The sequence below is a fragment of the Rattus norvegicus genome, chromosome 6 (genome assembly GCF_036323735.1).
Source record: "Rattus norvegicus strain BN/NHsdMcwi chromosome 6, GRCr8, whole genome shotgun sequence".
In the NCBI taxonomy this organism is placed as follows: Eukaryota; Metazoa; Chordata; class Mammalia; order Rodentia; family Muridae; genus Rattus; species Rattus norvegicus.
In genome coordinates this window covers 114,641,836-114,654,469 of record NC_086024.1, presented here as the reverse complement: position 1 = coordinate 114,654,469, position 12,634 = coordinate 114,641,836, and the positions used below count along the sequence as shown (strand labels likewise).

General features: G+C 39.5%; 1 protein-coding gene across 51 annotated transcripts in view; it reads right to left on the bottom strand.

Annotated features, from left to right (window-relative positions):
• The window catches only part of Nrxn3 (neurexin 3), a 1,631,407-nt gene that overhangs the window by 349,604 nt on the left and 1,269,169 nt on the right, over window positions 1–12,634 (bottom strand). For all 51 annotated transcript variants that reach the window (XM_039111661.2, XM_063261446.1, XM_063261447.1 and 48 more), the window contains one exon: window positions 4,434–4,615. In XM_039111661.2, coding sequence (XP_038967589.1) covers window positions 4,434–4,615 — 182 coding nt within the window. The remainder of the gene's footprint in view (window positions 1–4,433; window positions 4,616–12,634) is intronic.

Here is a 12,634-nt window from a genome sequence, read left to right as displayed (position 1 = left end):
TGACTCCATGAGGCCCCAGGCTAGCACACCCGAAGCAGATGCCTGGCCCTTGTCTCATGTCATTGTAGCTTATCCCGCTGCTCTGGTACAACAATGTACCCCAGACTTCATGTATTAGAAGGTTACTAGCCAATGAAACAGTGTGTGTGTGTGTGTGTGTGTGTGTGTGTGTGTGTGTGTCTGTGTGTGTGTGTGTCTGTGTGTGTGTGTGTCTGTGTGTGTGTGTGTGTGTCTGTGTGTGTGTGTCTGTGTGTGTGTGTGTGTGTGTGTCTGTGTGTGTGTGTGTCTGTGTGTGTGTGTGTGTCTGTGTGTGTGTGTGTGTGTGTCTGTGTGTGTGTGTGTGTGTGTGTCTGTGTGTGTGTGTGTCTGTGTGTGTGTGTGTGTCTGTGTGTGTGTGTGTGTGTCTGTGTGTGTGTGTGTCTGTGTGTGTGTGTGTGTGTGTGTGTGTGTCTGTGTGTGTGTGTGTGTGTCTGTGTGTGTGTCTGTGTGTGTGTGTGTGTGTGTCTGTGTGTGTGTGTGTCTGTGTGTGTGTGTCTGTGTGTGTGTGTGTCTGTGTGTGTGTGTGTGTGTCTGTGTGTGTGTGTGTCTGTGTGTGTGTGTAGTGGGGGAGAAGCTCATTAGAGGTGGATTGATAGCACTTTTTAGGGAAGCTTAGAGAGTGGGTTCCCTCTCTCCTGCCATGGAAGAGCACACCCTATGGCCGGGTATACAAAGTATTATTGTGAGAGCTCAGCTATGTAGCCCCAATCAGCCAGCATCGGGATCTTGGACTTCTCAGTTCTCCCTAACAAATCATGAGATGTAAAACCTGTGATTTATCGATCAGTCAATGGGATGTGTTTTAGTGCCACAGCACAAAATAAACCAAGACAGATGCCCACATCTTTCTCCATGTCTGTTATTACTTTCTTTGTTTCAGCAGTGAATTAGCCAATCAACAAGTGGGCTGGTGTACTGAACATACAAATCTCAAAAGAAGGAATACGAATAGCAAAAATTGTTTTTATTTTTCCTTTTCTTTTTAAAATGATCAAATGTCTTAGGTATGAGGGAAGTATGAATTACAACTGTTCTGAGATTTCATCACTCCCTAGGTGGGTAGTCACTATCAAGAAAAATAAAAACAAATGATGGAGTGGTTGTGGGAAGGAGGTTCCGTGTCAGGCTGCTGGTGACAGTGTCAACTGCTATGGGCATTATGGGAGTCAGTAGGTAGTTTTCTCAAAGCACTTAAAATAGTCCTGGGGAAGTGCTCAGTCTTGGAACACTTGACCAGCATGTATGAGATCGTTGGTATTGCTGATAAATAAGTGGAAATGTAATTATGACGTGTACTAGATAAATCATTCCTGGGTAGATACTCGAAAGACCATGTCAATATACCAGAAGCAGACTTGCATATGGGGGTTTATTGTAGTCCCATTTAGAATAGGTAAGGAATAGAAAGCTTGTATGTGTGTCAGCAGAGAGATGGGTAAACAACATGTGGTACATGTATACATTGGGATTACATTCAGCTGTTAAGAAACTGAAATCATGACATTTGCCAGAACAATTAAAAAAAAAAAAACTTGAGACAATTATACTTGAAAATTTATCGGACTCAGAAAGAATGTTTTCTCTCATATGCAGATTCTAGATTTAAAGTATGAGGGTGTATGTGTGTGTGTGTGTGTGTGTGTGTGTGTGTGTGTGTGTGTGTGCAGATTATTTAAGTAGAAGAGGGACTGTGATATGAAAGGACTGGAAAGAAGGGAATCCTTATTTTTACAAAAATATACTTTTATGTCCATCTGTGATGTCTATCTACACATGTTTTTGTGGTTGCTTGCGAAGGGGAAAAGACTGTTCAGTCTTGAGCTGGGGATACAGGTGGTTTAAGCCAACCAGCATGGATACTGTGGACTGAACTTGGGTCTTCTCGAAGAGTAATAAGAGTTCTTTCTGCTGAGCGACCTTTCCTGCCCCCTGAGGAAAAGATCTTAAGGAATCAGAGAGGGCTGCGGAACAAAGACTTGAAGAAGAGCACAGTACTATGTCATACACGTAAGAAAATACAAAGATGAAACTTTCTAATGTGCATGTCAACTTAAAATACAAAAAATTTAACTTTTTTTTTCAAAAAGAAATGTTGAATGAAGTCTTTTGACTCCTGTCCAATTCCTTTGGCTTTCTACAATGACTCCGAAGTGCTTTTCTCTTGGAATAATTTTCTTAGAATGGTGACACAAACCATTCAGCAGATAAAACCATTCTTTGTAATCTGCAGATGTCGAATGAAGCATCCTACCCAGTATTTATTGTTTTGCTTTCCCGAAGCCCCTGGTTAACTGTTCAAAGTAAGAGGTTGGGTCTTGCAACAATCTTTCGATTTTTCTACTCTGATTCTTTTATTCTGATTGTGCTAAGGAATACAGAAAAAAAAAAACCCAGTCTCATTAGCAGATTAAAAATGCTTTCAAAAGATTGGAGCAATGAAGGGAGGCATGCTTATTAAAAGGTCGTGGGCAGGGCAGGTTTCCTTCAGAACTGTGTGGGTTTTCACATTGCAATAGGAAAGATGAGTAGTTTATATAATTCCTACCCTAAGCTTGTTAGGAAACCTCTTTGGGGAATTTTCAGAGTCTTTTATTAATAGCAGAATCACTGATTTACTCCAAGGTGACAGTATCTATTCTGATGGAAATGTCTGAGTATTTTTTACTTTTATAAAGAAAATAATATATTATGTCAAACCAAAGAACAGGACTATACAGAAACCATCTGCTAACCAATATAAGACAAACACGTGTGTATTGCTTGAACGTCAGAACATGGTTAAACATATTCACTCTGAGAAATTCTCAGTATCCACAAATGACTTGTACCAACATCCTGCGACATCCGAAGCAAACTACCAAAGAGAAAGACAAAACCTTTTTCTTCAGAGTGAAGGTGTGGTACCAAATATGAAGGCCTAGAAATGGGCACACTAACGGCCTATTTTCTCATGGCGAAAGATGTTTATGGCTAGACATATTTTTCTTAGGAAGTCACACTGAACTGGAAAAGAGAAAATAAATCATCATGAAAAGGCAACTGTGCTCATAATAATAGCCTCGTTATCACTGCCATGAAATAGTCATTAAGTTACATGCAGTATGAATCTCTTGGAGTTTTGTAAATGACGGTGGTTCTTGGAGGCTAAATAAAGATAAACTGTAGTGACTATGGCTTCCTCTCTCTCTCTCTCTCTGCTCCTTGGCATGGGTTTTCATACTGTTTAAACTCCAGCTCCTAGCACCATATGGTTCCTGAAGTATCTGAGAGAGAATTAAAAATCTGCAACCCAGTTCCATATTTACTTATGACTAGTGCTTTTTGGAGCACTAGGAGAGAGAATCTTGCTCTGATGTCTTTCATCTTGGGGCTGGAAGGAACAGCCAGCTTAAGCCTTGTACTTCTAGCTAGAGCTACGTCAGGATAATACCAGAACACAGCCGTGGCTGCGCCTGCTCCTGTGAACCCAACTTGCCAGCTCCAGGTCTAATGATAGGCATATAAAATCTACACTCTGCTCTCCTTCCTGGATCTCAGGATTAGCAAAAACTTAGATTCAACGATTCCCTGTAAATGCCCCTTTTCCTCCATTGTAGAGATTGGGACGAATCCCAGATGGTTTTTTCTTCGTAACTGTTTTTCCCCTCTGGTATTTAAACTGAATCCTTAGTGCTCCAAATTAAATCCATTCTTTCTAGCCCTGTCATCACTAACTAATGAGACCAATTCTTCTTTCTGCTCTCGGTGGCTAAGCGTGGGGTATTTACGGATGAGAATCATATCTTTCTTTAGCCTACTTTCTTAACTGTAGACTGCACAGGTGATAAAATGGGTTAATTGTTGCTATAAAAATATTTTCTATCCTCGTAAGAAAGTAATTTTTCCTCCCCAAATCATTTTAATTTCTTCGTTTTTGCCCAATACTCTTATGATCTGCAGGGATCGGGGAGTAAAACTTTCTACCATCATAGACACGGGATCTACAGGAAAATGTCAAATATGCAATATGCATGCATAATTCCACTTGGTCACTGGGCCGTTTCCTCTGTGTCACACCCCTCTGCTACAAAAGCCACCAAGATTTATGAATGAGTTCTTATTGGAACAGAATTGCATCTTAAAAGCATACTGGCTGTGTGTAGTAAAACCAACAGACTGTATGATCTGCAAAGTCCATAATGCTGACATGCTGCCCCTTTAGAGAAAGTTTACCAACTCTCTGCTGGCTGTCCATCTAAGCCCAAGTGAGACAGTTTGGATGTTTGAAGGGAGTCTTTGAAAGCAATGCGTCTATGTTGCATTTATGTAGAAATTTTCTCCTGTGTTTCTCTAACAGATACCTCAGATCGCTGGGAAGATAAGAGAATCAAGGCCAAGGCTAGGCAGGTACTCACTATGTGAAGCTGGAGAAAGTCGCCAAGTCCAGGGGCACTGTCGATGCGTACTAAGATACCATCCTTCACAGTGGTGCTGAATCCCACGGCGAGGCGGTCAGAGCGTGTGCTGGGTCTGTCATTTGCTGGCCAGGTGTAGAGGATGAGACCACCGCTTTTCCCAAAGATATATGTGGCACCAGCTGTAAAGGGAAACAGAAAGGGGACATGAGGGCCACTGTATTATACATTGCCTGATCTAGTACTGCAGGGGACAGGTGTGGGAGAAAATCTTCTCACACTGGACAGTATTTGGTTACTAAGAGAGATGACATCCAAAGCTCAAAAATGCCCATCTTTCCACATCAAGGATGCTAGCAATGGGAATGAATAACTAAACATGTTATTGAGAGATATTCCATATTTTCTGTTCCTAATGCATAACAGTGGATATACTGACTAATGAACTTTGTTACATGTTAACAAACAACTTTCCCTCTTCTGGAGCAGCAGAATGGGTCTTCCATTTGGCCAACACAGGCACGAGATAGACACTTTGTCCCCTGTTTCTGGCTATCAGAATAGTCTCATCAGTGGAACCAGCCTTTTCAGGGGTGCATTACCATAAAGCTCGCCGTGAGGAAGTTCAAAGGTACAATTGCTTTCGCAACCCACAGAAATAAGTGTGGTCTTGTAGCAGAAAGTGATATAGGTTAAACAATATTTCTATGAAATGGCTGGAAACTAATATTTAATATTTCAAATTTGGGAGGTTTGGAAATTATATATATATATATATATGAGATAAACTGTGTCTGTGGCTCAATTGTAAACATAAAACTTGTTTTGGTTCATTATACAGCTTATAGGCAAGAGCTGCAAATAACTTTAGACATGAGTTTTTAGAGTGTCTGTGTCTTGACTATCGTGATCTATCGTATGCAGTCAAATGTGACTATTCCAAAGCGGTAAAAAGGTTCACTAATTTTCAACCATTTTTTGCATATTTCAAATGTGGTGTTTCTAGAAATGATCTCGCTGGATGGCTCGAACAATCCATGTGTTTATAGTGCAATAGACATGCTGAAAGAATTATTTCGGTAGTCTTTAAAGAATAAACATTCTCTCTCTCAGTATTTAACTGGTAGTGTTTATTTGATGTGGGCACAATAGGTCTCCTCTCTCTTTAAAAACTAAAATCCAGAGAGGAAATATAGAAAACTACCTGAAGATAATGACCTCCTCACTGGGTGAATGAAATGACCCATTATATCTCGTTTATGCTTTACTATGCGTCTCCCATTTCCTTCCTTTTCTATTATTGTCAGTATTAATCCTGGGTTGCCAAAAATACATTAATGAAAGCTACTTACAAAACCAACACAGAGAAAATGAAGAAAATATTCTGAGAGAGTGGGTCCTATTTGTCAACTTAATGGGATTTTTAATTACCTATGAGTGCCACCTCCCAGCATGCCTATAAGAGGTGATCTAGACTAGGCTAGCTGAAGTGTGAAGACACAATCTGAAGGTAAGTGGGCAGGGTTGTGGATTAAATACGAAGGGAAATGCCAACGGAGCCCCTGCAGTGGCCTCTGCCAGCTTTCTGGCTGCTGATGTAACGTTGACAGAGGCCTGCAGCCTCTGTCGCCACCATTTGCTGCCCAATGGACTGCATCTTTGAACTATGAGCCAAAATAAACCGTCTCCTCCCCTTTAAGCTTATTTTTGGTATGGTACTTCCTCACAGAAAGGTAACAGGTGACTATGAAAGATTCATATTTTAAGACACTTTAAGGTCTACATTAAGAAACACACACCAAGTTGTAACTGGGAGAAGAACCTATAAATTGGGTTGCCAAAATAGTCTATGACATTGTAACCTCTGGGGTTTTATACCAGTTGCCAGTAGCAAGTAGTTTCATACAATAAACTTCTCAGCATCCAAAGATCCTTTGGTAATAGATTTGGCTGTGTGTATCCCAGAGAACCTGTGACACTTATAACTAACTTTGTAAGCATTAGACAACCATTCGTTCAATCTTTAACAATTAAAAGTCTCAAGCACTGGTCTATATCTACTGTCACAGTTAACTTATAGGAAATATAGAAACGAATTATATTGTCTAAGCAATAGATTATACAGCTTATTTAAAATCGATGGGCTTATTTGGGTTAAAATTGGGAGTTTTTTTTTTTTGTTTTTTTTGTTTTTTTTGGTTTTTTTTACTATGCTGTCCCTAAGACATCTGAGATGTATGAAGACCCACTCTCCTCTTGGAAAGGTCACCTATGAGACTTGTTTACCTTCCCCCCATTTGTATATCACAAGCAGCACAGAATTTGTGTCCCTTTATGAGCTTTTCAATCCTTAGGGGAGTCTCCAGAAAGCCCTTCAGAATCATCTAGAGAAGCTGGGCGTATGGTATGCAAAGTTTATGTTAATTCCATATGCAAAGCAGTGTTTGCTTTCTCCTACCCACAAACACCCTCAAAGCTGCTTAAAATTAGAAATCTTGGTAAAACAATTCATGCTTGCTCTCTCTCCATCTGTGAAGAGTTTGAACGGAGTCCTTTTCAGTAGATGATCACAAATGCCACCCTTGTTTTCTTCTTTCTTTATTCGGAAAACTGAAGGTTATTCAGTGATTAATGTATAAAATCACCAAAAATGCAAATCAGCCTGTGACATTTCATGCCAGTTTATGAAATCTCACCCACGTCTGCCCCGCATTCATAGTGGATTTGCTACAGACGTGCATTCCTACTCTCTCAGGGAAGAATTCTATCCGCACAAAAATAATGTTAAACACGCAGAGCAAGGCACAAGACTTTATAGTTTGCAAAGCATTTTCTACAAACCGTAGGTGGGGCTCAGCCATTGCGGGGGCTGGTTTACTTGTTAACGGTTTTACAGATGTGCAAACAGAGACTAGGATATCTGTCTTAAACCAGAGCCATCCACTACTAATAGTCCTCGAGAGCATTTTTTTTTATCACCTAGCAGTATAATTACAGAACATGGTTTGACAACGGAGCAAAGCCTTCCCATACTTAGCCCGACACACTTCATGTCTTCTCAAGCTGATGGAGAACAAAGGCAGAGAGAGCCAAGACCCCAAAGCCAAGACTCTTGCAAATGGCATTCTGGTTTTCAGCAAGCAGATAACTTCACAAACTCTCTTTACCATGTTTACCCACTGCTCTGTCCAACAATTCTCAGTGCTCTCCATAAAGAAGATGTTCAAAGATAATACATGACCGCTTACATACTGTGTTTAGGAGTCCTGGTGGTGTTAACTTTTTAAATCAACATAGAAGACAACCTCATTATAACACTAACAGATAGGTTAAGTCGATAGAACATCTAATTTTACAAAGCTAATTTTTTTTGTTAGTTCTGGATTTACCTTGGCATGATCTTAGATAACGCTAACTTTGTAGATGGACAGGCATAAGAGATACAAGGTGCTCGGGATTTATTCTGCAAGGCACAAAGACTGTAAAAACCTGTTCTTGGTATTGAATAACAAGGGTAACTAAACTCCCCGAGTCTTCCCACAGTCTAACAATACTGTTAGATGAAATTTATTAATTGCCATAATTTTCTATACTGACAGTGCCATTTCTCTAGTTTTCATGTTTTTCTGTCTTGAATGATTTTTTGAAATAAACAAGAACTTTCTATTCATTTTAAACACAAAATGCCTAGAACTTCAAAGGAGGCATAATTCCATTGCTTTAGAATTTTAATATTTTTTTAAAAAAATGTTATTTTTAAAATGACAAATCAGTACTTGGAGAATATCCAAGGAGCCCTTAAGAACCACATTTGACTCTGTTAAAGATCTGCACCTCTGAGCCTCCTGATACCACAGTCTGTGTTCTCTGTCCTGAGACTGTTTTTCTGATGGACGGTTTCTGACTGGACTCAGTGCACTGGTGCCAAAATAAGGCTATGTTGGTGAATAATCAGAACAATATAAATTTAATCCATTCAAGTTTTTTTTTAATGGAAAAAAGTATCAGCTGAAATAAAAGTGGCTATGGCTGCCTTCGGGTCATTTATTTAAGGCCAGAGCATTTATAAAGAGTGGAGTGAGGTCGCTCTGCAGTCTCTACAAGACAGTGTTTCGGGAATGAAATTGCTGCATAGCCACCACCAATTAAGATGAAATGGATATGTGCCTTAGCTTCCGATGTGTCACCATCGCATCCACAGTCCATAAATAACAGACTTAGGTTACAGTTTCAAGCAGACTCGCCATATATGTAGCTGAAAGTGATGGAGCAGTTAAGAGTTTCAATTAAGCGAGCAAAGCTGGGGGTGGGGGCGGGTAAGAAAAGTGGTTTGGCAGGAGAAGAGGTCCAGCAGGCTACAATGTACTTCCTGCAATCAGGAAGAAGTTGTAGAATGCAGTTGGATGCAGACAGAATAAAGCAAAGTAATAAAGTAACTAATAAAGCATAAAACAGAAGATTTAGAAGTTTTCAAAGAAAAGAGGTGATAATTTTGCTTTCTAGATCTCTCCAAGATTCTGAAAACATCAGTGGACTTTTCTACTCAATTTACCAGAATTTAGTTGTTTGTGACCATTCACCTCTTCCTCGTTTGGATTGTTAGGTAACAATCATGGCTATTATTTTGACTTTGCAACGACAAGGCCCTGTTTTTTTAAATGATCTTTCTGCCTCCAGGCCCTCATCCAAGTCACTTATTACATTTTTGGATGACTACCAAGAAAGTAGAATTGTGGACTTTCGTAAGATTCGCTTTATAGGTATGTCTGCATTTGCGTGTATTTATATGCACATCTGCATGTAGGGAAATTAAGATCAAAAATGTAATTGACTGTGATTCATTTATTACTTTGTCCTCCAAACAGTTATAGACAACAATATGTCTTTGAAAAGCCCTTAGATTCTATGCTAATTGGATGTTTATATTGTTTTGTATCTTTAGTACAAACCAGTTTTCCCCGAAACAATTTTTATTGTTGCTGAAATAGAAATGCTTTTCGGAAGTGTTTCCCAGGGGAAGCCCATGGGTGCTAGATTTAGCCAGAGCTAGATAAATTACTGGAAGATAAGGACAGCCTTAGAATAATAAATTACTGTAGTAAATGTAAACTCATGTACCATATGGTATGCAAGGTTGGGTAAGAAATGGGATTCCACTGCTACCCTGGTCTTTTTGAACATTGAGCACACAGACTAGAGTTCTATGGTAGTAACAGGACCCTTCATCTTCTCTGTGACTTCCTTGCTCTCTTTGATCAGTCCATCAAGCACAGTGTGGGACAGAGTTAGGATCTTTATAAAAAAGCTGGCAAAAGCCTATTGGAAAGCAAATGGACTGTCAATGTCATAAAATATACTCTACCAGTAGATTTTGTTGTTGCTATTAAATTACAAACTATCTTTTATCCACTCAATTACTGTATAGGTAATAAAAAATAAAATGGGGAGAGTCGTGGCTCACAGCTGATAAAAGCCTCTTCCAGCTAATGAAAACAGAAAGCCAGGCTTTGCCTCCCAGTGACTTATGCCTGAACGACATACCTTCTCAATTATTTTCAGAGTGATCTGTAATTTTCTCTCCGCCTCTCTCCCTACTTCTCCATTTCTGGGGTTCTGAATCGTCTTCATTTCTCTTACATGTCTATGGCACTCTGTGGTTCTGAAATTGCCCTCTCTAGGCCTATTTCTTTTGATTCACCTCACCTTAGCACTCACCAAAGTTTTAGTGGTAGATATTTTGTTAACTCTTTTTTTAAACATTTTCAGAAAAGATGAAAATTCAGAGATTCAACTACTTGATGCCACGCTCAACGGTGGAATTGAGAACACAGTCCCCATCCTGCCACAGTCCCCATCTCTCCTGTTCCTGTGCAGTCGTGGTACCAAATGCCCCAAGGGAACACCAAGAAACCAACTGCAACATAAGGAGGAGGAAGGAGCGGTGTGTGACAGGTAAAAGGTGTATGCAAGTCCTCAGTGTCACAGAGGCAGCCACCAAGGAAACAGAGTAAGCGATACAGATGTTACTAACAGCCCTCCAATGAATTCATCGGAATGGTAGCTTATTGATCTATTTTTACTACTATGAAAAGCAACAGGAAATAACTTCAAACACAACGATAAAGTGTCAATAGATAAAGTAAAATATAAAGCGTTTAACCTTAAAAGAAAAAAAATCATTTTTTTTGAGCACCACTTCCCTTTGGCAAAGAAATGGTAAATGTATTTGCTTCTTTTTAAATTGAGAGGCTGAATGCAATACCTAGGAATGCATACGTCCTCAGGGAGAGCATAGATCCATTTCTTTTTTTTTTTTCCGGAGCTGGGGACTGAACCCAGGGCCTTACGTTTGCTAGGCAAGCGCTCTACCACTGAGCTAAATCCCCAACCCATAGATCCATTTCTTAAACAATGCTTGGGCAGCTGAGTGGGTCTTTTCAGATAGGGCAATCTCTTTTGCTTTCTTGAAGGAAGAGTGATAAAAAACTAAATAGAAATTAATCTTTCAAAGAATTCAATATTCTAAGGATGCAGAAACAAGAGCATAATGTCCATGCTTCTGTGAACAGACCAATGCTGATTCAGTATTGCCCTGAATCTGTTCAGCAACATGAGAGTTCAAACTTGCCTAATGAAGCCTTTGCGAATTAATATCCAGTGTCACAGAATACCTTGTGGCAGGAAGATTTAAAACTAACAAAATGCTTTCCTATGAGAGGTCTCTATTATTTAGTTACAATGATAAATAAAATCAGGGGACCACTCTTCATAGAAATTAAGTAACTGCTAAATCTGTCTCAGCAAATATTCTTGGAGCTGATCACAGGAAAGTTAAGCCTTTCCCAAGGAGAAATGAAGAAGTAACTTGCTGCTTTTAAAGCTTAACCACTGACAGACATACCAATCCTGGGTGACCATTTCCATGCCTTTACTTTCCCCATATCTGAGTAATATAAAATGATACGTACACAGTTAGCAGGCCCTTGGAAACACTGGCAAACATACCCTGCCCTTCAAAGGACTGGGGAGAATGGTGTTTCCAGAAACATAGCACCTTGGAAATATCAGATCAGACAAGCATAAAAGACAGGTATCGTTCTCACAGAAGCCCAGGGTAGCTTGCTATGGATAAAGGAGATGTTTGGTAATATTGAAATTGATCTGAAATTAAAGCATCCGGGCCACGGTCAAATTCTTCCTAGTGGAACTGACTTTTCCTAAGCTCACAGGACAAATCTTTCTTCTACAACCTAGTAACACTTATTGCAATACTGGTATTAACAGTGGTACTAATGCTCATACCAACTCCAAATGAATGATTCCCAGTACACAATATAATATTCCCAACCTGTAGAATAGAGAAATGACTGCCACCTTCATTTACAAGAGTGACATGGGCATCACTGCTGGCATGGGTGATATGAAAATCTGAAATTTATTTTATCTTCCATTTTGAGAGCAGAAGCCAATCCCTGTGGCTTGTAGATAACTATCTCTACCCTTGCTGTCAGCATGGGTTGACAAAGGAGTGAGGTCAGAGGAGCATTGTACCCCTAATAACCTCTTGTAGTGAGCATACTATACATGTAGGGTTAGGAGTTAGTCTAATAAACTCAATGCAGCCCCATTTCCATCTTCAAAGATTCTGTCTTTAAACATAGTGCATGAATTTTTTGCTATCTTTGGGGGTTCTTGGACCAATCACCATGGATACTAAAAATTGTCTTGGCATGAATTTGTGAGAACACAATAATTTGGATCCTAACAGTTACAGTCTCCATTTGAATGCTAAGAGAAGTCAAACTCTAATATGCCTAGGAATAATTTACCACGCTCATAAAATAGTCAATTCTGCCGGCCAGCCTCCAGTAATAATTTTATGCCAGATATTATCTCGTAGCCAACATAATTTAACTTCCATAACCATACCATTTTCTTACATAGGAAAAGAGAGTAGGTCCCAAGCAATTGTGCAATATTTGGGTTTAATAAAATAAATATCAAGTTTTATTGTCAAACAAAATGAGAATCCAGAGCCCTTCTGTACTCTGAGTTTCTCAAGGATGGGGCTGTTTAATTTATCTCTTGGTCAACAATTGTGAGCCTTTGGAAAATAATGAATCTTGGACCACCTTTTTGTACAAATCTTCATATTGTCATTCAGGCATGGAGAAGAACTGCAAATAAACGAAGGGAGATCA